Raw genomic sequence first — 27,018 nt, 5'->3', positions numbered from 1 at the left:
ACATCATAAGTGTACTTTGTATTTCTGAGGCTTAATGAAGTAGAGGCGTAATTATTTCATTTATTAAGTGGGGAGACTGCAACTTACGTACAGTCATACTGCTTGTACATAGTAGAGTAGAGATTTAAATCCATATCTAATTTTTGTGTCGATGCCTTTATTTAGCCAGAGCTTTAGGTAGATGGGGCAAGAATTGATTTCACCACATACCAGGTTTTCTCCTTATAAATCATAATCATAGGAGATGTTGACCTTTACCACTGGATCTAATATAGCTGCTATCTCCAACTCTGGGCGTGATGGTGAAGTACATGCACATTTCCCAGGTCAAAAGACCTGAGGTGTTAAAGCAGATGCATCTTCACCAGGATGGAACACAACATGAAAATGTACCTCTTTCTTTTGACCAAATCTCATCATTTTTTTCCAAAATCTAAACCTGGAACACAGTATTAAGGCTTAGCCAAGCAGAATCAGAATTAGGACATAGGCAGACACTGAGATTCTGATAACAACTTCCAAGAAAAGAGATGAGGACTATGCTTTGAACTTGGCATCCCTGGTGTTGAGGGAAATAGCCAAGTTATGTTACAGATGTATGCACAGGGCTATAATTCTACATTTAAGATACAGATGGTTGTCAATGGAATGAAAAAGTAAAGAAAATCCCTGGGTCATAAGTATAGTTGTAAGTATCTTATGTTCTGTCCCATCATTCCCTCATTCCTTTCATGTTTATTAAATTCCCTCAAGTCACTGATTCAGTGTAAGTGATGCTGATGTAGGCTCATCGGTGTATACATCGAGTGCAGTCAAAATGTTTTTGGTACAGTTTCAAACCTCACCTTGTACGATCTCCTGACTGTTCCGGCCCCTTAGCTGATTCTTACCTTTAACACTGCTACTGTGACTCGCTCTACAGTCGCTCTCCCAACCACACCCACCCCTTCTTCATCTTCCCATAAATGCCCTGTACATATTACTATTACTGAATTTACGATAGTGTAATATATATATGTATGTATGTATGTATGTATGTCTCAACTAGAATTTGAGCTCCTTGAGGAATAGGTGCTATATCTTAATCCTTGAACACACAGTAAGTGCCTAAAACTTTTGTCTTGGTAACTTGAGTGTATTAATATTTACCTAGGTTTATGATATCTGCCTGCCCCTCCTGGTGTTACTGATTTCTTTGGTCTGACCCCTGACTTTAGGCAACTGCTGGACCATTTGCTGTCTTGCAAAGCGACTTAGATCCATCATGATCTACCTTGAAGTTTAGTTCTCTAGAATTAGTATTATCTTTTCATTTAATAATGAAATCATGCAGTATTTCACTTTTATACTTTCACGTATCTCATCTGTCTTCATGTGGGATTCTTTCTTAGGTTCTAATCACTTTTAGGAAAGGAAGAGATTTTCCTTTTGGAACACTTGGCTGTCATAATGGGAAGAGAAATTAGCAATACCTTTCGGTATGTTTCATTTCAGTATGCATGCCACCTGTCTATTTTGGGAAAGAGACATTGGCAATGGTGTGCAATGTTTGCTTACCACAAACCCACACTAGCCACACAGCAAGTCTGCTCCGTTGGCTGATGTTCAGAATCTGCTTAGTGCTCAACACTCTACCTCAGAATCATACATGTGCAATTTTTCTTTAACTTCCTTTTGTTTCTCATTCTCACTTAATTATTTTTTCACTTACAGATATTGTTTCTTTTTGTTCCTTATAGGTAAAATATTTTCTGCGTTTCAGTAGTTTTCAGAGGAACAAGTATGTGACTTTTTTCCGAACGGACGGCTGGGAAACAGGTGTTCTCTTTCCACCTTTTCCTTCTGCGGGACCCAGAAGTCAAAGTAATTCAAATGGGGGACAGCCTGGTGAGCCTATCTTTAGTTATACTTATTTTAATATCCAAGTAATAAAAAAAGAACCGTCACTTATTTATACCTTCAAGCTTGTGATAGAAATTTGTTAATTTTTAACTTACTATATTGCTGGTGATTTCTTTATTTAAAATTTTCAGCGTCCAAAAGCTTGTGTAAAATTTCTGTACATTGGAACAATATATTTTTATGCAGGTTCAGCTCAACTCAACTAAACTCTTGGAATTTAAATGGTCAGCTCCTCCCTTTAGGTGTATGACAACGGAGGGGACTAGCAACTTTAAGAAAACAGAACAAACAATTATATACTTTAGTGTCCACTGTTCATTTCATTTCACAATTTCTGGCATAAGATCCAAAATTATAGGATATGCAAACAAGCAGGAAAATGTTACATAAAATTAAAAGAAAAAAAGAGTCAATATAAGTAAGTGGACAGATAAGCTAGATGCTGGAATTGCAGACAAAGAGTTTAAAATAGTTTTGAGTGTTTTGATGTCATGTTGTTGTTAGCAAATATTCTCTGATATAATGTGATGAAGAGGACACTTTACCTCTGTAAAACTTGTAACTCTGTTAGTGAAAAAAGATCATTCAAATACAAAATACAGAACGTACTCCAAAATACATGCCCAGTATTCTTGAAAACTCTCAAGGTCGTGAAAAACAAGAAAGGATAATAAAGTTTCATAGATCAGAGGAGACTATGGAGACATGGCAACTAAATCCAATGTAGTACCCTAGGTGGGAACAGGAAAAAAAATGACACTGGGGAAAAACTGGTGAAATCCAAACAAAGTTTGTATAAACTAGAAATTGTTTTGTGTCAATACTAATTTCTTAGTACCATGTACCATGGTAATATAAGATGTCATATTCAGGAAGCTGGGTGCAGGGTGTAAGTAATATTTTTCAGTCTTTTTTTTTTCATTATTGCCAGAAAATGTATTACTATAAAAGAAAAAATTGACAGATAGAACTTCATTAAAATTAAATTCAGCCCATGTGAAGGACTCTATTAAAAGAGTAAGGTGGGACCCAGAAAGGAGAAAACGTGACACAGATTCACATTCAAAATCTATAAGGAAGTTATGTTGATGAACAGAAAATTCAGTTTTTAGATGTCATAGCATTGCCAAATCTTAATAAAAGTTTTAAGTGTTAGCTCATTTTTATACTAAACTTATGTAACAGTAAGTAGCTATTTGCATATTGTGACATATCCAAAGACCACACTGAGTAGCTCTGCTTTTGTGGACATCAGCTCATGTAACTCACTCCATATGAACTTCACTTAATTTTTCAAATATCAAGGGTACAGAATTAAAGTCTTTTCCTATGCTATAGTTTATTCAGTTCTCATCCAGTTTATTGAAATTGCAGAAAGCAGCTCTGTAATTTCACACAATATTTTACTTTCTAGGAAGCTGGGAATTAGGATCCTTTTAAAAAGAATCTAAAAAAACCCACAAATGAGCGAACAAAAAGCGGAATCAGACCTACAAATACAGAGAACAAGCCGATGATTGCCAAAGGGAGGGATAGGCAAAGTGCGGGAAGGGGAGATACAGGCTTCCAGTTAAGGAATGGGAATAAAAGGCAAAGCACAAGGAATATAGTCAATTGTACTATAATAGCATTGTATGGTGACAAATGTTATCCACAGTTGTGGTGAGCACAGCACAATATGTACTCATATTGAATCACAACATTGTACACCTGAAACTAATGTAACATTGTGCATCAAACATACTCAAGTAAATAAAAATTTAAATAATAAAAAATATTTATTGTGTATTTTGTGGGGAAACCATAATAGCTGTGAAATTTAGACCATTTTAACAGGAGCCTCTTCACGATAATTAACTTTGTTGTTTCTGACATACTTTAGTTACGTTTTTCTTTGTTCATTTCAGCTATTTCTTGTTCTGTTGTACTTAGCAATCCTTGTTTTGTCATTTAGGGTACATCACTGAAGGGTTTCTGGCAATGCAGCATGCCGTGGATCAGGCCATCATGAAATATTATAACCACACAGCTACACAAAAGCTATTCCAAGATGTCACTGTCTTTGTTCAAAGATTTCCATATCCAGAATATTCTCATGATTACTTCTTTACCTTTTTTGGTATTGTCATCCCGTTAGTAATATTATTTATCTTCTCTATGAATCATCTTACCCTCATTCAGTCTATTGTGTGGGAAAAGGAAAAGCGATTGAAGGTAACTCTGCTTTTCTTGCGGTAAATAGAGCTTCTGGAGAAAAAGCTGGGTCTATAGCATAAATTGGAGGCTGGATTATTTCTACCCACTCAGCCCTGGTAGATGGTCATGTTTCAGTAGCAGCCAGAAAGTGAACACTGATTTCTCTTGGCAATTTTCTAGAATTTTGTATTTATTGGAGTTCTTCGGTTTTATTTCTAGAAGACTACTTCACAAGATTATTGCAAATAGAATTTAAATGCCAAATCTCTAAAATCCCTCTGGAATAGCTGGGTTGCAAAGACTTAATCAACTGGACTAATAGAATTGTCTTGATGAATTTAGATACAAGTAAATTTCAAGATTCTGTAATTCTATGATTAGTTTTCCTGAGTTGTTTTTTTTTTCTAAATGACCTCTTATTGTCCCCTTCAGAATTTGTATGTCTTGGTAGAGACCATGTTGTGTTATGGCCAGAGGCTTTAATTTAATTTAATTTATTTACTTTACTTTTTTATTTATTTTAATTATTTAATTTAATAATTAATGTATGATTATTAGCATATATAATTATAAGTAATACATTATTACATATTTAACATATATGATATACAATAATATTATAGTATAAATAGAGAGGGAGAGATTATTTATATAATTATATATAATTGATTTATTGCCTAATTTGTTTCAGGAACTCTGATAAATCATAGATTTGAATCCTATCTCTGTTATTTTTTGACTCTGACATGTCATATGACTTTTTAGGCTTTTTTCTCAGCTATAAATTGAGTATAACAATAACAACCAATTTGGAGGGCTGTCATGATAGTAAGCTAGATATTGTGTAAAAAATTATCACCATCAAAACAGCTGGGCCTGATGTTGTGAGGTGGAAAGGAGGAAATAGCAGTTGAGGGTTTGGTACATAGTCAGGTACCTTGTGAGTGTTCAATAGCTATTAGATGTGGCTGTTAACATCAGTCATCTCTCCATTTCACTTATCTCCTTGTGTAGTCTTAAATCATGTCATTTTTCTCTCTTTCCTCTCTTAGTGGCTGCACCACTTCACAGATCAGCCTCCCATTGTTTCTCACCATCACTTCTTCTCACTCCGGGCTCTTTTCACACATCTCCTCACCCTTCAGCTTTCCTCTGGATCTACCTTGTACATTGTTGCCAGGGTTATTGTCCTCTAACACAGATGGCTATAAATAGATTTAAGGTTGTATTTACCTTTGTTCTCTCCTGAATAAATTCCACTTAAGCATATACATTTTCTAATATTTGGCCTCTGCCTGCTCCTTGTTTTGTTGTTATTGTTTACAAATATAATTTAAATGCCAAATGCTGCCAAACATCTCTGGAATAAGGAGAACTACAGAGAAATAATCTACTGGATTTGTGGAGCTGTGTTAGATACAGATCAATACCAAGATTCTATGATTCTGTGATTGAAGAAGAAATTTCTTATGGAAGTATTGTTGACACACAGTGTTACATTAGTTTCATCCGTACAGCACTGAACACATTTGCACATTGGGCTATGCTTAGGACAGGTGTTAACTACCATCTGTCAACATGAAACACTATTACAATACTTCTGACTATATTTCCTATGCTGTACCTCTCCTCTCTATTACTTACTCATTTGATAACCGGAAGCTGGTAACTCCCACTCCCTTTCACCGATTTTGCCCATGCCCCCCACTCTCCTCTCTGGCACCCAGCAGTTCTCTGTATTTATAGAGATGTCTTTGTTTTTGTTAATTTGTTTGTAGTCCATCTATAGTTGGATGAATAAAGAAGATGTTGCATAGAGCTACAATGGAATATTAGCCATTAAAAAAAGAGATCTTGCCATTTGTGACAGTATGGGTGTCATTACTTTTTGATGTCATGTTCAGTGATTCATTAGCTGCATGTTTTTAACTTCTTGAGGAACCTCCATACTGTTTTCCAGCTTGCATTCCCACCAACAGTGTAAGAGGGTTCTCCTTTCTCCATATCCTTGCCAATAGTTGTTTCCTATCCGGTTAATTTTGTCCATTCTAACTGGTGTAATGTGATACCTCATTATGGTTTTGAATTGCAATTCCCTGACAACAAGTGATGTGGAGCATTTTTTTCCATGTGTCAGTTAGCCACATTTCTATGTCTTCTCTAGAGGAGTGTCTGTTCATGTCTAATGCCCATTTTTTGACTGGATTATTTGTTTTTTGAGTGTTGAGTTTGGGAAGTTCTTTATAGATCTTGGATATTAGCCCTTTATCTGTATTGTTGTGTGCAAATATCTTCTCCCATTCCATAGGTTGCCTTTTAGTTTTGTTGACTGTTTCCTTTGCTGTGCAGAAGCTTTTCATCTTGATGAAGTCCCAAAAGTTCATTTTTTATTTTTGGTTCCCTTGCCTCTAAAGATGTATCTTGGAAGAAGTTGCTGTGGCCAAGGTTGAAGAGGTTACTGCCTATGTTCTCCTCTAGGATTTTGATGGATTCCTGTCTCACATTGAGGTCTTTCAATCATTTTGAGTTAATCTTTGTGTATGGTGTAAGAGAATGATGCAGTTTCATTCTTCTGCATGTGGCTGTCCTGTTTTCCCAGCATCATATATTGAAGAGACTGTCTTTTCCATTGGATATTCTTTCCTGGTTTGTCAAAGATCAGTTGACCATAGAGTTGAGGGTCAATTTCTGGAGTCTCTATTCTGTTCTATTGGTCTGCGTGTCTGTTTTTGTGCCAGAACCATACTGTCTTGCTAATTACAGCTTTGTAATTGAGCTTGAAGTCCAGAATTGTGATGCCTCCAGCTTTGGTTTTCTTTTTTACCATTCCCCTAGCAATTTGGGGTCTTTTCTGGTTCCATACAAATTTTAGAATTGTTTGTTCCAACTCTATGAAAAATATAGATGTTATTTTGATAGGGATTGCACTGAATGTATAGATTGCTCTGGGCAACATAAACATTTTAACAATGTTTATTCAGCAACGTGGCAGGATACAAAATTAATGCACAGAAATCAGGCCCATTTCTATACCCTGAACAGTGTGTCTGAAGAAAGAGAAATCAAGGTGTTTATCCCATTTACAATTGCATAAAAACCATAAGATACCTAGGAATAAACCTAATGAACAAGGTAAAGGATCTGTACTCTAGAAACTATAGAACACTTATATTTCATTTTTAAAATATTTTCATTGAAGTATAACATACATACACACAGAAAAGTGCACAAATCAGAAGTATATATATTTTAATCCATTCAGGCTACTGTAATAAAAATATCATAAACTATATAGCTTATAAGCAAAAGAAACTTATTTGTCTCAGTTCTGTGGCCTGGAAAGTCCAAGAACAAGGTGCCAATAGATTCAGAATGTCTGATGAGAAACTGCTCTGCTGTTTGTAGATGGCATCTCATTGATCACTGTCTTCCCATGTAACAGAAGAAATGTGAGCTTTCTGGGATCTCCTTTATAATTCATGAGGATTCATGAGGGCTCAGTCCTCACCACCTAATTATCTCTCAGGGGCCCCACCTTAACGTGCCGTCACACAGGGGACTACGTTTTCAATTTAGGAATTTTGAGGAGATACTAGCATTCAAACTTTCATGAAGAAAGTATGCCCATTTTATCGTGACCCCTGTAAGAAATAAAATACTGCTAACACTCTAGAAGTCTTCTTGTGTACGCCTCTAAACATTTTCCCCAAAGTACACACTAACCTGATATTATGAGTTAGTTTTGTCTGCCTTGACCTTGATAAATGGAATCATGCAGTGTATTATGTTGTGTCTGTGATTCTTTCAGCTAAATATGTAGCTGTAGTTCATTTATATTCATTGAGATATATGAATTTTAAGAGTCCATAATATGACTATCACAATTTATCTATTTTCCTCTAGGGTTTGGAGTTAGGGTATTATAAGTAATTCTTTGGGGCGCCTGGGTGGCTCAGTGGGTTAAAGCCTTTGCCTTCAGCTTGGGTCATGATCTCAGGGTCCTGGGATCGAGCCCCGCATCGGGCTCTCTGCTCGGCAGGGAGCCTGCTTCCCTTCCTCTCTCGGCTTGCCTTTCTGTCTACTTGTGATCTCCATCTCTCAAATAAATAAAATCTTTAAAAAAAAAAACACAATATAAGTAATTCTTCTATGAATATTTTACATATTTTTTTGCTGCATGTTAGATTATGCATATTTACCTTCAATATATAGTGCTAAAGTTTGTCAGTAAAATTTTGCCGATTTTCACATCCATTAGCAATGTATGAAAATTCTGTTTGCTCTACATTTCACCAAAATTTTTTCTAATTTTATCTAATTTTCTAATTTTTTTAAATTTATGGGACTGTAATGGCCTCAAAAATGTAGAGATCTTTCACTTTTCATTGTTTTAATTGTTAAAGTCTTTCACCTCCTTGGTTGAGTTTATTCCTAAATATTTTACTCTTTTTTATTTGAGAGAGAGAGAGACCACCAGCAGGGTAAAGAGCAGAGGGATGGGCAGACTCTCTGCTGAGCAGAGAGCCCCATTTGCAACTCAATCCTGAGGACTTGATCCTGGGAATCCTGGATCACGATATGAGTTGAAGGCAGATGCTTAACTATTGAGCCAAAGGGGCACCCCATAGTTTTTTGGTTTTTTTTTTTAAAATTATTTATTTATTTAACAGAAACTCAGCAACAGAGGGAACACAAGCAGGGGGATTGGGAAAGGGAGAAGCAGGCTTCCCCCTGAGCAGAGAGCCCAATGTGGACTCAATCCAAGGACCCTGGGATCATGACCTTAGCCAAAGGCAGACGCTTAACCACCGAGCCACCCAGGTGCCCCAGCACTCCGTATTTTACTCATTTTGATGTTCTTATAAATGGAATTGTTTTCTTTTTTTTTTTTAAGATTTTATTTATTTATTTGACAGATATCACAAATAGACAGAGAAGAAGGCAGAGAGAGAGAGGGAAGCAGGCTTCCTGCTGAGCAGAGAGCCTGCTGCAGGACTCGATCCCTGAACCCTGAGATCATGACCTGAGCCGAAGGCAGTGGCTTAACCCACTGAGCCACCCAGGCACCGTGGAACTGTTTTCTTAATTCCCATTTTAGATTGCTTATTGGTAGTGTATAGAAGTTCAACTGATCTTTGTTTGTTGACTTTGTATTCTTCTACTTTGAGAGTCATTTATTAACTCTTTTTAGTGTGGAATCTGATTTGCATGTAACATTGTCTCATCTACTTGGATGCCTTATATATTTTTTTTTTCTAAATTGTCAGTTTAGAAAATTGTCAGTTTTCTAAATTGTCCTCCCATTGTGTATTTTTTACTTCTTTGTCATAAATTAATTGGCCGTACATGTGTGAGTTTATCTCTGTGCTCTCTATTCTGTTGCATTGCTCAATGATTTAATGTCTGTCTTAATGTCTGTTTTTTTTTTTTTTTTTTTAAAGATTTTATTTATTTATTTGACAGAGAACACAAGTAGGCAGAGAGGCAGACAGAGAGAGAGGAGGAAGCAGGCTCCCTGCTGAGCAGAGAGCCCGATGCGGGACTCGATCCCAGGACCCTGAGATCATGACCTGAGCCGAAGGCAGCGGCTTAACCCACTGAGCCACCCAGGCGCCCCTGTCTTAATGTCTGTTTTAATGACAGTACTGGATTTGGTTACTATAGATTTGTAATATAGTTTGAAATTAGGAAGTGGAATGTTCCAGCTTTTTTCTTCTTTCTGAAGATTGCTTTGCCTATTTGGGGTATTTTGTGGTTCCTTATAAATTTTAGGATTGTTAGGGGTACCTGGGTGGCTCAGTGGGTAAAGCCTCTGCCTTTGGCTCAACTCACGATCTCAGGGTCCTGGGATTGAGCCCTGCATCAGGCTCTCTGCTCAGTGGGGAGCCTGCTTCCCCCTCTCTCTCTCTGCCTGCCTCTCTCCCTACTTGTGATCACTCCCTCTCTTCCAAATAAAAAAAAGTTTTTTTAAGGATTGTTCTATTTCTGTGAAAAATGACATTGGAATTTTGATGGGGATTGCATTGAATTTGTCCATTGTTTTGGGTAGTATGGACATTTTACCAATATTAATTTTTCCAATCCACAAGCATGGTATACCTGTTTATTTGTTTGTGTTGTTGTCAGTTTTTTTCTTTAGTATCTAGAGTTTTCAGTGTACAGATCTTTCACTTCCTTCGTTAAATTTATTCCCAGGTATCTTACTCTTTTTGCTGCATTTGTAAATGGATTTTTAAAAAATTTCTCTTTCTAATATTTCTTTATTAGTGAATAGAACTGCAATAGGTTTTTGTATTTTGGGTTTGTATCCTCCAACTTTACTGAAATTGTTGATTAGTTCTAAAAACTTTTTTGGTGAAATTGTTAGGGTTTCCTATCATGTCATAAGCTAGTAATTCTGATTTGCCTCCATTATTTCTTTCTTGCGCAGTGGCCCAAACTAGAACTTCTAATAGTATATTGAATTAATGGGTTATTAATTCCTACAGTGTCTTTCCTACAGTTAGGTTTCCTTTAATTGCTCTCGACAGTGTTTCAGTTTTCAGAGTAGAAGTTTTACACTTTTTTAAAAAGATTTATTTATTTATTTTAGAGAGAGCAGGGGGAGGGGCAAGGGTAAAAAGAGATACTGAAGCAGATTCCCCACTGGGCAAGGAGCTGGATGTGGGACTCAATCCCAGGCCCCAAGATCATGACCTGAGCTGAAACCAAGAGTTTGCCGCCCAACAGACTGAGCTGCTCAGACACCCCAGAAATCTTGCTTCTTTTGTTAAATGTAATTTGTCATTTTCATTGGTTATGAAAACTTGCTAAGTAAGTCTGGCCGTAGCATTGATTGCAAGGAACCATTTATCCCTATTTCTGTCCCCTGTGCATAATAAAGTGGGCCTTTGCCCATTTTTAAGAACTTTGCAAAGTATGCAAATTCCAGTGCTCTTCACATTCATTCATTTGTCCCTTCAACAAACATTTATTAAACTCTTTGTATGGGCCAGGCAGATACGGATAGGCATAGTCTCTGCCCTCTACCCTAGAAGAGCTTATAGTTACAGAATTTAATATTGGTACATCAGTGAAATTCAGCAGAAATATTTAAAATAGCCTGTGAAGGCTCATACCACTCATTTGAATCTTTTTATCGGTTTTCTACATTATATGCTTAGCTAAACTTTTTTATGTTCTTTTGATAACACTTGAAATAACAAGTATTTCTTTGAAGAATATAGTTCATAAAGATTATTTCTAAAACTGAATTTTCCCCCTTACTTTTTTTGATGGTTTTAGTGTTTGCTTCCATTTTTTATAATTTAATTAAAATATATTAACATTATTTAATACCTTCTAGAAGAAGGCATGAGAAAAAGAAAGGGGATATTAATCTAAACAGTTTATAGTTTTATTTAAGAGTTTTTCATACCTGAGCAATATCAGGTAAGTTTTTGGTGAGATCATCTGTAGGCTTATAAGCTTCATAGCCTTGCCACATACTAGCTGAGTAATTTTAATCAAGTCATTAATCTCCTCCTCTATAAATTGGGCATGATAATATTTATTTTTTTTAATTTTTTATTTTTTATAAACATATATTTTTATCCCCAGGGGTACAGGTATGTGAATCGCCAGGTTTATACACTTCACAGCACTCACCATAGCACACACCCTCCCCAATGTCCATAACCCCACCCCCCTTCTCCCGACCCCCCCGACCCCCCAGCAACCCTCAGTTTCTTTTGTGAGATTAAGAGTCACTTATGGTTTGTCTCCCTCCCGATCCCATCTTGTTTCATTGATTCTTCTCCTACCCCCTTAACCCCCCATGTTGCATCACCACTTCCTCATACATGATAATATTTCTTATTTAACCAATTTTGATTGTGGCAGAAATAAATCAGATAATCTTTGTGAATACATTTTGTATAATTATATTGTTTTACATGATGTTTGATTTGTGTGAACTCTCCCACAGGAGTATCTGCTCATGATAGGACTCAGTAATTGGATGCTCTGGGCTGCCTATTTCTTCACATTCCTCTCTTTGTATTCAGTTATCATCCTTTTGATGTGCATTATTTTCTTTGCCAAGGCAAGTGTCTATTTCACTGTAGTATGATATAGCTAAACTTCAAGAGGAAAAACAAGCACCGTGGTGTGGGCCTAATAGATTCAGGTTGTCAGGAAGTGAACATGTGCCTATTGTTGACACCACTCTGGAAATTCAGGAGCTGCTTAGTCTCTCAGCATACTAAACTTACTAAATATACTAAGTCTAGATGTGTGGACCTTTTGTAGTTAATGAATTGTTTCCTCATCTCCCTGAAGTTTGTCATTAGTTTCCGTAGGACCATTAAAATGTTTAAAGATGTTTCATTTCTCCTCTTTTGTTTTACTGTGATGCCATATAGAGTATGACTCAACTGGCTTCCTGATTGTTTTGTTAGATAGAACCTGTGCCAGTCATCCAGCACAGTGACCCATCTCTTGTCTTCGTCTTTTTGCTGTGTTTTGCCATCGCCACAATATTCTTCAGCTTCATGGTTAGCACGTTCTTCAATAAAGGTGAGACTGAAACTCCTGGAAAAGATAATTAGTGAAACAATGGGGACTATATTTGGAATCTTCTGAGACCTTCATTTGCTATCTCATCTGGAGCCTCTGTTTACATTCTAACTAAACAGATAAGTATTGTAAGCACATGGAATGATAAAAGGGAATGAAGGGAGCAGTGAAAATTAATCTAGCATAGTATACATGTGAAAAAGGATGAAAAACAAAATAACGTCCTACGTGAGTGTTCTTTTTAACCTTTAACTGCCGCTTTTTATATGGTATCGATTTAACTATCTAGCAGGAGTGGTAGTGATGGGGATGGCTTCTGTATATTCTATTGGAGGGAATAAAGTCTGTCAGTATCTGATGATGATCTGGAGTATATAAAGAGAAAGAAAACAAAAAAAAAATATTTCTTGCCTGAAAGAAAGGGCCTGTGTACTTCATTAATAGATCTTTATTTTGTGTTTGCTGTGTATTCGAAATACAGTGTATGTCCCATACAGCTGACATTGACCTCATGGATGTGCATATCATCAGCCCAAAAAATTACTTGATAGGACATGCAGAAAGCAAGGAAAATTTATGAATCATAGTATGTATAGGAAAAAAGGATTAAAATACTCTAACTCCATATAAGATTGAGATAAACCTAATAATTATTCCTATAAAGGTTACTTTTTAAACATTTTTGAAAGACCGGAAGATTGGAATGGGTTAGGGTTAAGGTTGTACTGGTACAGTATCTAATAAACAAAGGCAATTGAAAGTTGTTTCCTTGCTTTTTGAAGGCTCTCATGCTACTAGCAGTCATGACTTTTATTTTTAACTCTATTTCATTTTATTTTTCTCTGTACATTATCATGAGTATTGATAGTTAATGGGGACATGACCACATGTACAACCTATAAGCATCCCAAACAAGCAGATACAACCAACCAACCCTGGAGGTAAAGAAAAGTGGTGTGTTGATCAATGTAAGGCAGAATGTGTTAAATCAAAGAGAAAAATGAGATAGTCAGAAAGCAGATACTTTCATTTTCTGTTTCTGGAATTATGACAGACTCTATATTTAGAGCATTTTTATATGTGTCTTTAGTTTATATGTGTTAGACTTTAACTATGGTACATACGTAGAAAAGGAATTGCTGGGTCATAGGGTTTGTAAATGTCCAACTTGACTACCTGAATCCAACACTTCCAAAGTGGTTCTGTGCATTTACAGCCCCACTGGAAGAAGATGAGAATTCCAATTATTCCATGTTGTTGCATACTTACTACATCAAAATTTATTACATCAAACTTTTATTTGGGGCGCCTGGGTGGCTCAGTGGGTTAAGCCACTGCCTTCAGCTCAGGTCATGATCCCAGGGTCCTGGGATCGAGCCCCACATCGGGCTCTCTGCTCAGCAGGGAGCCTGCTTCCTCCTCTCTCTCTCTCTCTCTCTGCCTGCCTCTCTGCCTACTTGTGATTTCTCTCTGTCAAATAAATAAATAAAATCTTTAAAAAAAAAAAAAACTTTTATTTGTGCCATACTGGATATGAAATGCTATCTTATGGCCATTCAAACCTGCATTTTCTCACTTACTGATGAAGCTGTGTTTGTTATTAATATCAGCCATGTATTTCCTTTTCTGTAAAATCTCTGCATTCATATCTGTTATGATTATTGATTTGCAGGAGTTTATATATATGTTCCTGCTACCTAGTTGCAAATGTGTAGCAAAACTTATCCCAGTTTGGAGCTTTCAGCTTGTGTGTGTGTGTGTGTGTGTGTGTGTGTGTGTGTGTGTGTCTTTTAATAGTTACTAATTTTAACACAACCAAACATTTCCTTTACCGATCTTTTCCTTCATAGTTTGTGATATTAAATATTTCAGTGAAAAAAATTTTCTACTCCAACGTCATCGTAAAATTATCTTCCTGTGTTCTTTTGTGTGTGATATGATGTAGCAAATTGACTGTTCTCCCAAGTGCTTAGGCAGTTGTCCTAGCAACATGTGATAAATAGTTTACCTTTTCCTCACTACTCTGCAATACCTACTCTGCTGTCTGTCAAATTCCCACTCGTGTGCATTTCTTTGGAGGTGATCCTTTCACTGAAAGAGAAATTAAGAAAATGACCCTGTTTACACTTGCCCAGAAATAACAAAATGCCTAGGGATGAATTTAACCACAAAGGTGAAGCACCTATACTCTGTAAACTATAAAACATTGATGAAAGAAATTAAAGAAGATATCTGCAAATGACACTATAGACAAGGGGCTGATATCTAAGATCTATAAAGAGTTTCTCAAATCCAACAGCCAAAAAACAGATAATCAATATAAAAAAAAGTGGGCAGAAGACATGAGCAGACACTTCTCCAAAGAAGACTTACAAATGGCTAACAGCCACATGGAAAGTGTTCATTATCATTAGCCATCAGGGAAATTCATATCAAAACCACATTGAGATACCACCTTACACCAGTTAGAATGGCAAAAATCAGCAAGGCAAGAAACAACAAATGTTGGAGAAATTGTGGAGAAAGGGGAGCACTCTTACACTATTGATGGGAATGCAAATTGGTGTACCCACTTTAGAAAACATTGCGGAGATTCCTCAAAAAATTAAAAATAGAGCTACCCTGTGACCCAGCAATTGCACTACTGGGTATTTACCCCAAAGATACAGATGTAGTGAAAAGAAGGGACATATGCACTCCAGTATGCCACAATGTCAACATATGCATCAATGTCCACAATAGCCAAACTCTGGAAAGAGCCAAGTCCCTTTAACAAATGATGCTAGGAAAACTGGACATTTACATGCAAAAGAATGAAACTGGACCACTTTCTTATACTATACACAAAAATAAACTCAAAATGAATTAAAGATGTCTGGTCTCTAAGCGGACATGAAAAATGCCCAACATTGTTGACCATCAGGGAAATGCAAATCGTAACTACAGTGAGATATCACCTCACACCTGTCAATGGTTAAAATCAAAAGCAAAAATATCGAGTGTTGGTGAAAACGTGGAGAAAAAGTTGGTGCTTTTGGTGAGAATGAAACTGGTGTAGCCACTGTGGATAACAGTATGGAGGTTCCTCAAAAAATTAAAAATAGAACTACCCTATGATCCAGTAATTCCCCTACTGGTATTTACCCCCCAAAATACAAAAACACTTAATTCAAAGGGACAAATGCACCTCTATGTTATAGCATTATTAACAATAGCCAAATTATGGAAAAATCCCAAGTATCCATCAATAGATGAATGGTTAAAGAAGAGGTGGTTTATATATACCATGGAATATGATTCAGCCATAGAAAAGAATGAAATCTGGCCATTTGCAACAACATGGATGGAGCTAGAGAGAATAATGCTAAGTGAAATAAGTTACTCAAAGACAAATACCATATGATTTTACTCACATGTGGAATTTAAGACACAAAGGACAAAAAATAAAGGAGAGAGAGGTAAACCAAAAACAGGCTCTTAACTATAGGGAACTAACTGAAGGTTATCAGAGAGGAGGTAGTTGGGGGATGGATACAATAGGTGAATGGAATTAAGAATACAATTATCATGATGAGCACTGATGTATAGAATTGCTGAATCAGTGTTTGGTAAACCTGAAACTAATGTTAATTATACTGGAATTAAACATTAAAACCTTAAAAAAATGGTGCTGTATTCAGTTTACTAGATTTTGTTGATGACTTTTGCATTTGTAACTCACAAATTTTATTTTCTTTTGATGTCTTTCTCTGACTTTATTACTTGGGTTATTCTGACCTCAAAGAATGAGTTATGAAGCATTCCTTTCTCTATATATTTTGGAAAGTTCACGAGGGATTGATGTTCATTGTTCTCTAAATTTCCATATAATTTACCAGTGAATCCATTGGGTACTTTGCTTTAAAAAAAAAAAAAAAGACTTCATTTATTTATTTGAGAGAGAGCAAGCATGAGTCGGGGGAGAGGGGCAGAGGAAGAGGGAGAAGCAGCTCCCCACTGAGCAGGGATCTCGGCACAAGGCTTGATCCCAGGACCCCAAGATCATGACTCAAGCCAAAGACAGCAGTTTGATGGCCTGAGCCACCCAGACGTCCTTGGTACTTTGCTTTTTTTAATTGGAAAGGTTTTTGGAATTAATACAATATCTTTGCTTGTTATAGGTTCATTCAGATTTTCTGAATCTACTTGAATTAGTATTGGTAGGTTCTGCATTTCAAAGATTTTGTCCATTGCATCTAGGTTATGTAATTTCTTTGTTATTATTAATATTTATTATCATTACTTTCAAGTCAGTATGAAAATCCATTGAGTTGTCTTTTTTTAATTTAAATTTTGTTAGTTAACATATAGTGAAATATTGGTTGCTGGAGTAGACTTCAGTGATTCATCACTTACAAACAGCAGTCAGTGGTCATCACAAGTGCCTGCTTTTTTTTTCTTTTAAGATTTTATTTATTTATTTGACAGAGAGAGGGAGATCACATGTAGGCAGAGAGGCAAGCAGAGAGAGAGAGGAGAGGAAGCAGGCTCGCCGCTGAGCAGAGAGCCCGATGCTGGGCTCAATCCCAGGACCCTGGAATCATGACCCAAGCCAAAGGCAGGACTTTAACCCACTGAGCCTCCCAGGTGCCCCACAAGTGCCTTCTTTAATACCCATCACCCATCTAGCCTATCCTCCACCCACCTGCCTCCATCAATGCTCAGTTTGTTTTCTGTCAGTAAGAGTTCCTTATGGCTTGTTTCCCTCCCTCTCTCCTTTTTAAAATTTTTTCTTTTCCTGCTTTCCATGTTTGCCTGTTTTCCATCCTAAATTCCACATATGAGTGAGAACATACCGTATTTACCTTTCTCTGATGACTTACTTAATTTAACGTAATACACTGTAGCTCCATCCATATTGTTGCAAATGGCAGGAATACATTCTTTTTGATGGCTGAGTTATATGCATATTGTGGCTATCGTGGACATTGCTGCTATAAGCATTCTGCTCTTTTGAATCACTGTTTATATCCTTTGGATAAATACCTAGTAGTGTAATTGCTGAGTCATGGGGTATTTCTATTTTTAACTTTTGTGAGGAACCACCATACTGTTTCCCGAGTGGCTGTACCAGTTTGCATTCCCACCAACACTGTAAGAGGGCTCCCCTTCTCCACATCCTCATCAATATCTGTTGTTTCCTGAGTTGCTCATTTTAGTCATTTTGACAGGTGTGAGGTGGTATCTCATTGTGGTTTTGATTTGTATTTCCATGATGCCCAGGAGCATTTTTTCATGTCCGTTAGCCATCTGTATGTCTTCTTTGCGGAAATGTCTGTTCACATCTTGTGCCCATTTCTAAACTGGATTTTTTGGTTTTGGGGTGTTGAGTTTAATAAGTTCTTCATAGATTTTGGAAAATAGATCTTTATCTGACATTCCATTTGTAAAAATCTCCCATTCTGTAGGTTGCCTTTTAGTTTTGTTGATTGTTTCCTTTGCTGTGCAAAGCTTTTTATCCTGATGAAGTCCCAACAGTTCATTTTTACTTTTGTTTCCCTTGCCTTTGGTGATGTATCTAGCAAGAAGTTGCTGTGGCCAAGGTTGAAGAGGTTTCAGCCTGTGTTCTTCTCTAGGACTGTGATGGATTCCTGTCTCACATTTAGGTCTTTTATCCATTTGAATTTATTTTGTGTAAGATGCAAGAAAGTGGTTTAGCTTCATTCCAAGGATGTACACGACTGTAGTGGACTTCTGCAAGTTCCAATTCTGTGCTCTGCTGGTTATAATACTTTGGGGTAGCCTCCTTAAACAGGCTTCCTCCCCTCTGCATTTATATCACACTGGGTTCAAGTCTCAGAACCCTCTACCTTCCAAATGGTGGTTGCTTTTCTACTTGTAGACTTGCAGCATGTGTTTTCTCAGATCTCCCATTGAATTCTTAGGTGTTCAGAATGATTTGGTGAATATCTAGTTGTATCTGAGGGATAAGAAAAACTTAGGGTCCCCCTACACCGCCACCATCTTAACTTTTCCTCCTCTTTAGCAGATTAATTGAGCCCAAGGATGAGGTCCTTGGAAACTCTGATCTTTAGTCAGCAGAAGCAAAGCTAATAACCTGGGCTTGTGACTGAAGTTTGGGTAAGGGAAATAGCCAGGTAGGGCTAAATCCTTAAACTGTAGAATCTGGTGCTGTCTTGGAAAAAATAGTGTCAAAATTGAGTTGAACATTATGACACCCAACTAATGTCTTGGACACTTGCTTGATGGTGTGGGGAAAATCCCCCTACATAACCACCAAGTTGACTGGAAAATTTTAAATTATATAGGTATATAATTTATCAGGTTAAAAAGGTTTTGTTTATTTACTGTTCTAAGAATTTTATCTGCACTAAGGATGTAGAGTTTTATTTAGAATTTTTATTTGCATTTATTGAAATGCTAAAATTATCTTTTCTTCTTAACAATGTACATTATATAAGATGATTTTTAAGTATACCAATCTCATACTCTTGGAATAAATTTAAATTCGCCCTGATATTTGTATTTTCCTTTGTATTCCTGCTGGATTAATTAAACTAATTTTTGGTTTAAGGTTTTTACCTATATGTTCAGGTTAAATTTCTCTATAATTTCCTTTTTATACTGTCACTGTTGATTTTGTTATCAAGTTATGGTAGTTTTATAAAAGTATTTGGGAAGGTTGTCCTCTATTTCTGTATCTCTGTCTCTCTTGGAATTTCAGTGCAGTGGTTTGATTATTTCTTCTTTGACTGTCTGCTAGAAATTGCTGAAAAAGCATTGGGAAAGGTTTTAATTATTGATTCAATTTCTTTTATGACCTTAGGACATTCAGGTTAGAGTTCTTTCAGTTTTGGTAAGTTGTATTTTCTTTAACTTACATTTTTAGTTTTGAAATTTATTGGTGAAGTATCACTAATTTAATATGGTTTTTTATGTTCTTAATGTCTTTACTAATGTCTGTCATGATATATGCTTTTTTACTTCTTATACTAGTAATTTGTGCCTTTTTTTTTCTTCATCAGTTTCACAACAGGTTTGGTTGCAGTATTAGTCTCTACAGAGAATCCCCTTTTGGCTTTGCTGATCCTCTTACCATTCCATAAATTTTGTATTTATTGCCATTTTTTAAATCTTGTGATAGTGAATGTTTGTCTTATGTCTTTTAATAAATGAATTTAAGGCTAGTTGTTTCCCTCTTAGTACTGGTTTGACTACATGACACAAATTTTGGTAAATAAGCTTTTCCCTGTTGTTAAAATGTTTTATAATTGTCCTTATAATTTTAATTAATTGAGAATTATTCAAAGAGGGATGTCTTAAATTGCTCAACATAATGGATATTTTTGGATATCTTCTGGTTATTGATTGCCAATTTAATGTAATTCCTTTGAAATTTGTTAAGATTTATGTTATAACCTAGTCAATTCCAGTTTTTTAAAATCAGTATGTTTGAAAAAGATGTTTATTTTGAGGTTGTTTGGGATAGTTGACATGTATTTTCATTAGGTCAAGTTTGTTAATTCTGATAAAGATGGTTAAAATCTCTACTATGATTATACATTTGTATATTAATTGTTACTTTTTGCATTATATATTTTGATGCCATTTTATCAGGTGTGTCTGATATATTTGTTAGCTCTTATTTGTCCCCTCTCATTCTGTTTATAATTTTAATTTTAAAAAAGAATACACATTGATGAGTATATAAAGTGTTCTAGTTTGTGAATATGGTATGTAGAGTGAGGTAGAGAGGGAAAGGAAGAATCATTCCTAATAGTGGAATAGTGGCAATGGAATAATACATTGTACTTTATAACATACCATTTTTACTTAGATGCTGAATTTTAACTCCTGATAATGTTAATTGGTTTATTAACAGGAATTTTCTTTTTAGTGTTTTATCAGAGTCACATTTTTGGAACTCTTCATATACTAAACCATATCTGCTTTTTTGAGACCCAATTTTGTATTCCTGTTTATTCAAGTATCCTTCTTTTCCCTCAGTATCATGACATAGACTGAATCTCATAGTATCTGGAAATACAATCTAGATATTTTCTGATTATGTCAATAATAGTATTTACATTTATAATTTTTATGCTGAATATTAAATATGTAAATTTTCCATTAAGAACTATAATATTCATAGCTACTATATTATATAATGATAAATTCCAGAAAAAATTGTTACTGAAATGTTTAATTTCAGGCTTTTATTCATTCAGAAAATACTTTCAAGCACCTCCTAAGTGCCACGCATTTTATAATGGTGAGCAAATGGTGAACAAAAGAAATTTCTATTCTCACTGTGCTTGTTTTATTACACTCTTCCAGTAAGACAAAGATTTTGTAGCTTAGGTTTCTGCATGTAGCTTTAATTGACCTTATAATTTCCTTCTTATTTCCAGCACATTTTGCTGTTTCTGTTGGAGGTTTCATTTATTTTGCCACTTACTTTCCATTTGCTACAGTCTCTACAAACTTTGCACAAATGACATTCACCCAGAAGCTGGCTTCCTGTCTCAGCTCAAATATTGCAATGGCACTGGGAACTAAATTCCTAGTCAAGGCAGAAATGGAAAGTGAGTATTTACCTTCTAAATTTGATGATATTCTCATAAGATATTCACAATTTTAAAATTAATATTGTTAAACTGTCCTTCAAAAAATGATATTATTTCATACCACCTCCGGTAGCACATGAGTGCTTCCACATTCTCTCCATAAATTTGCTCAAGTCTATTTGTATCTTTCCCTACTCATTTGGAGCTCCTGGCTGCTGTTTAGTGCTAGGACAGGAAGCAAAACAGGTTTGCTTTCAGTAACTTTTAGTCTTCCTTTTTTCATCAGGGCAATATCTACATAAAAATTCTTCTAGTCTTCTCTCTTGTAGATAGCATTTATCCCTGCTTTTCAATGATTATGGTTTTCTAAAATTATCTTTCCCAGTGAACATTCAGCATGAGGAGGGGTGGAGAGGAAGGAGTCTGTGTCTTAACCCATAGGTTTGCTTATTTTTCTTAATGTTTATATTCCTTAGTATATTTTATTTTTGTTTCATTCATCTGATTGTTTTCTGGCACACTAGGAAGTATCTTACATGATTACTTGCTTAGATGCCCTAAATTCTAATGGTATAAGAAAGTAACTTGACTATAAAAGGAATCTCTGTAGAATATTAACACCTTTTTCCTTCACTCTTTAATTATGATGCAGTTGAATAACTCTTTTAGTGTCAGTTGGCACCTTAATTAAATGTCAACTGTTATCTCTTAGAAATTGGAATTAAATGGAGTAACATCTTTTCATCACCCAAAATGGAGAACTTTGACTTTACCCATGTACTGGGAATGTTTTTATTTGATGCTTTCTTATATGGCCTTGTGGCCTGGTATATAGAAGCTGTCTTTCCAGGGGAGTATGGTGTGCCCAAGCCATGGAACTTTTTCTTGCTGGTGAGTTCTAATGCTTCTGTTGCTGACAGAGGTCACTCCTTATGAACAAGTATTGTAATTTCTATAAAAGCCACCATGAGCTAATTTTGCACTGTCTATAATTGATCCACTAGTTCTGGTGCAAGAATAATTTTAATGACTCTGGCCACTCATTGGCCTTTTCCTAATACACTTTAAAGCACCCAGTATATATAACTATAAATAATGTGTGGATCATGGCACCTAACTCCAAACTTTAAAAATTCTGAGTATTCCATCACAGTTACAGACAAGTAGCTCATAAACAATTAAACTTGGGCATAAAGAAATTAATATAGTATGGGTCTTTGGGTAGTAAAAGCAGAGGTTTAATTATGCCCCCTGTCTGGACACTTACCACCTGTTTTATATCATTGTTTAGTACAGATGTCTTAGAGTCTGACCCATGCATGGGAATCATGTATATCTTGCCTTCCATTCTCAGTCTTTTCCCTTCTTGTATTGGCTTATGTATTGGTAAGAGAAGATATGACAAGGAGTGATATAATTGTTTTTGTTATGGCCTCATTTTAGAGCAATTTACATTTGTCCCTCTTGGACAGTTATGATTTTAATAGAGCAGTCTGCTCTTATGCCTTGGGGCTTCAGATTAAGCCATTTAGCTCCAAAATTTAACCCCAAGAAATTTTCATCAGTCCATCTCAGTACAAAAGGTAACAAGCTAAAGTATTTTCTGTTGCATCACTTTTCAAAAACGTTTGCAGTAATTTCACTTTTATTCCCCCTTTTTCAGCGTTCTCACTGGTTTGGAGAAACACCTGAGGAGAAAAAGGAAACAAGGCAATTTTATGAAACAAATGAAAGCAAGTATTTTGAAGCAGAGCCTACTGATTTGGTGGCAGGTATCCAAATCAAACATTTGTGCAAGGTATTGTTTCAAAACTTTTTTCTTCCTGATGGAACTGAAATTTAGGTTATAGTTCATTGTAAATGATTATTACTAGAAATACCAGGAAAAAGATCACATGCTAATAGAAAGTCATGGCCTTTCTTTTAAGAAAGATCAAAATAAAATTTTTTCAGTATGTAATAAAATGTCATATCTTTCTCCTTCCTCCAGAATAGATTCTAAACTATAGAAACTATAGTTTATAGTTTCTATAAACTATATGGTGTCTTCCACAAGTGCTCTCATTCTAAAAGGTAGAGTCTATCGGAGATGAATAATTTGTGTGAACATTAATTTCTGTTCAGAAATGTTTTGCATTTATTTGTTATGTAATCTCCCTCTGTCAAGGAATTCATCAAGGGGGGACTTTTGAATCTCTTAATTTATCAACTGTATTTATTTACCAACTGTAGGCATGCAGTATTTAAGTAACCTAAACATTGGCTAGTATTGCCTCTCACAGGTCTACCTAAGTTTTGTTTGAGCTCCTAACCCCACAGCCTTGGGAAACCCAGAGCCTCCCTGCCAATACAGCTGATTTTGAAGATGAGTGTATAACCATCAACAAAATAAAACAGCCTATAGAATGGGAGAAGATATTTGCAAATGATATAATCTGTTAAAGGGTTAATATTCCAAAATATGTAAAAACCCATACAAGCCAACACCAAAAAAATGAAACAATCTGATTTAAAAATGGGCAGAGGACCTGAATAGACATTTTTCCAAAGCAGATGACCAACAGACACATAAAGAGATGCTCAGCATCACTCATTAGGGAAATGCAAATCAAAACCACAAGGAGTTTTTACCTCACCCTGGTAATAATGGCTAAAATAAAAAACACAAGAAACAACAGTGATGGCAAGGATGTGGAGAAAAAGGAACCCTCATGTACTGTTGGTGGGAATGTAAATTGGTCCAGCCACTGTGGAAAACAGGATGGAAGTTCCTCAAAAAACTAAAAGTAAAAAAACCGAAACAAAACAAAACAAAAAACTAAAAGTAGAATTACCATATGATCCAATAATTCTACTCTTGAGCATTTACCCTGGGAAAATGTACACACTAGGATATGTGTACCTCAGTGTTTATTGCAACATTATTTACTGTGGCCAAAACATGGAAGCAACCCAAGTGCCCATCAGTAGATGAATGGATAAGGAAAATGTGTATATATGCAATGGAATATTACACAGTCATCAGAAAGCATGAGATTGTGCCATTTAACACAATATGGGTGGACCTAGACTATATTATGCTATATGAAATAAGTCAGATTGAGAAAGACAAATATGTCTCATATTTCACTCATTTTTCACAATATGTCACTCATAAGTGGAGGCTAAAAAGTGAATAAACAAAAAACAGAACCAGAACTATAAATAAGGAGAACAAATTGATGGTTCTAGAAAGCAGGGAGATGGGAGTTTGGGGAAAATAGATGAAGAGGGAAGAAAGATATTGGCCTCCAGTTGTGTCATGAGTAAGTCAGGGGAATAAAAAGCAGAGCATAAGGAATATAGTCAATGATTTCATAATACTGATGTAATGGAACAGATGGTAGCTATAATTGTGGTGAACACAGCATAATGTATAAACTTGTAAAATCACTAAGCTGTAGCCCTGAAACTAATGTAATGTTGTGTGTCAACTATAACCAAAAACTATAACCAAAGAAATAAAAATGTTGAGTAAAACCTTTGTTTCAGATGGATAAATAGCTAAGGTTGTGCCTCAGAGTGTCGTTTAATCAAACATTAGGGACAATAGTGACTTAGGGCATTATTTGCAGGAACCTCAACAGAAGCCAAAGGTAAAGGATTATCTCACATATATTTGTGGGAGTGGCTTTTGTGGCTTGCATGAGCAAAATTTAAATAAAATTGTGCTATAAGAAATACCCCTAGCTTCTTTAAAAGAACCAATATAGTAAAAAATGAATAGAGGCCTTTGAACTGCCAAACTCCTACAAATAGAAAGCAGGCTAGAAAAAATAGCTGAAACCATGGTATGCTTTTCATGGTGAAGGAAGCATGATTGAGAAGTCAGAGTCAAGAATAGAAAGTGGAGTCAAGTACCTTGGAGAATTATCCTTTAGTCTTGGGTCCTAATCAAAGAACTGCCGACAGTTAAAAATAGTAGATTTCAGAATTTCATTTGACTGCTTTATTCTTCTTACCTCCCACTTACTTTACTGAGAGTTATGTATGTGTAGTGGTTAAGTTACGAATATCCCACTAGTTTGTGTTGGGTTTGCGGGGAGAGTGGAAGATGGTAGATTTCAAGTCCCTTTTGATCACGTGTCTTCCACTATAGAGTAATGGTGCTCTAAGAGGTAATCTCTAGAAACTAGACCACGGGAGGCTCATCAACACCTGGACCTGATTTAGATGGCAGGACCCTGGACTTTGAGCTGATGCTATAACTGGTTGAGACATTTGTAGCATTGAGAGCCGGTGAAGGTGTTTTAATGTGAGAACAAAATGAGTCATTGGAGGCAGAGGATGGACTGTGGTTGCTGGAAGCTTTCATGATGGCCCCCAGGGATCCTCAATGATATTCACATTTCTGTGCAGGCCCGTTCTGCAGTGACTAGGCTGATCTTGTAACCTTTATAATACTCTGCAAGTGAAGTATAGGACTTCCAAAACTGGGTCATAGAAGTCATTGTGGCCTTTGACTTAGTTGTGAATTGCTTGCTCTGGAGATAGCACCATGTCATTCAAGCTGGTCATATAGACAAGAACTGAATCTTCCCCAGACAATCAGTATGAACTTGAGTAGGCCTAGAAGTGGATACCCTGGTCTCGGTCAAGTCTTCAGATGACTTTAGCCCAGGTTACCTCTTGACTGCAACCTTAGAAAGACCCTGACCCAGTTTCACCCACTTAATCTACTACATGACCATGCTTTTGCAGGTGTGCCCAGTCAGAGCAATGAGGAATATACTAGTGAGAGGAATACCAGCATCACTGATAAAGTCTGGCAGTAGGAGATACCTTAACAGACATGGACTCGCTAGTAGAAGTGGAGGTAATGTGAGTCCAACATAATAGAGGATAGGTGGTCACACAGGCAGGAACAATTTTTCAAATAAAGTGTCAAGTATGGAGTGGCAGTCTGGGACACCTGGTCCACAAATGAGGGTTAACAGAGCACAGTTCTCTTGAGGCAACACAGCAGGATAGTTAATGAGGATATTGCCCAACCTGTACTACCAGGAGAAATAAAAGTTGTATCATCAGGAGCTAAGATAGCACCTGATATGTAAATTCATGGTCTCCTCCACAGTTTCCAATTTGCAGAGCTCACACTCATTGAACAAAGGAAGGTCTGGATTGGCTAGGTAGAAGTGTTCTGCAACATTACCAAATGTACATGAGGATTACCCAAGTCGGACAAAGGGACTTCAAGCAATTTACTTGGGTAACCATACTTGGAGATCCAAAGTACCATCACTATCCTACTGTTAGAGCAAGTCTATGTGCAGCTAGGTAATAAATGTAATCTTGGCTGTTGATGACTTATGGTAGATACACTGGGACTACAGTACCATCTAGTGGACATTTCTGTAGTTGCCAAATGTATAATTACAAATTTAGGCATCAATTCCATTCACTTCTTTAGTTAGGTTTATTTCTAGGTTATGGTTTTTGAATGGAATTCATTCATAAGAATGGTTTTGAATTCCATTCAAAAACCATAAGATACCTAGGAATAAACCTAACTAAAGAAGTAAAGGATCTGTGCTCTAGAAACTACAGAACACTTATGAAAGAAATTGAGAAAGACACAAAAAGATGGAAAAATATTCCATGCTCATGGTTTGGAAGAATTAAAAAAAAAAAGTCTATGCTGCCCAGAGCAATCTATACTTTCAATGCCATCCTGATGAAAATACCATTGGCACTTTTTAAAGAGCTGGAACAAAAAGTTCTAAAATTTGTGCAGAACAGAAAATACCCTGAACTGCCA

General features: G+C 36.1%; 1 protein-coding gene across 2 annotated transcripts in view; it reads left to right on the top strand.

The window, feature by feature from the left end:
• Positions 1 to 27,018, top strand: part of LOC116581390 (ATP-binding cassette sub-family A member 3-like) — a 124,420-nt gene that overhangs the window by 19,451 nt on the left and 77,951 nt on the right. Inside the window, exons 5-12 of one of the 2 annotated variants that reach the window (XM_032328555.1) lie at positions 1,740 to 1,887; positions 3,857 to 4,116; positions 12,065 to 12,181; positions 12,537 to 12,654; positions 21,066 to 21,239; positions 21,934 to 22,112; positions 22,885 to 23,019; positions 25,962 to 26,076. In XM_032328555.1, coding sequence (XP_032184446.1) covers positions 1,740 to 1,887; positions 3,857 to 4,116; positions 12,065 to 12,181; positions 12,537 to 12,654; positions 21,066 to 21,239; positions 21,934 to 22,112; positions 22,885 to 23,019; positions 25,962 to 26,076 — 1,246 coding nt within the window. The remainder of the gene's footprint in view (positions 1 to 1,739; positions 1,888 to 3,856; positions 4,117 to 12,064; positions 12,182 to 12,536; positions 12,655 to 21,065; positions 21,240 to 21,933; positions 22,113 to 22,884; positions 23,020 to 25,961; positions 26,077 to 27,018) is intronic. The other variant, XM_032328554.1, reaches the window with a different exon arrangement.

This window comes from Mustela erminea, chromosome 20, assembly GCF_009829155.1.
Source record: "Mustela erminea isolate mMusErm1 chromosome 20, mMusErm1.Pri, whole genome shotgun sequence".
Lineage (NCBI taxonomy): Eukaryota > Metazoa > Chordata > Mammalia > Carnivora > Mustelidae > Mustela > Mustela erminea.
This window is presented reverse-complemented; position numbering and strand designations above follow the sequence as displayed.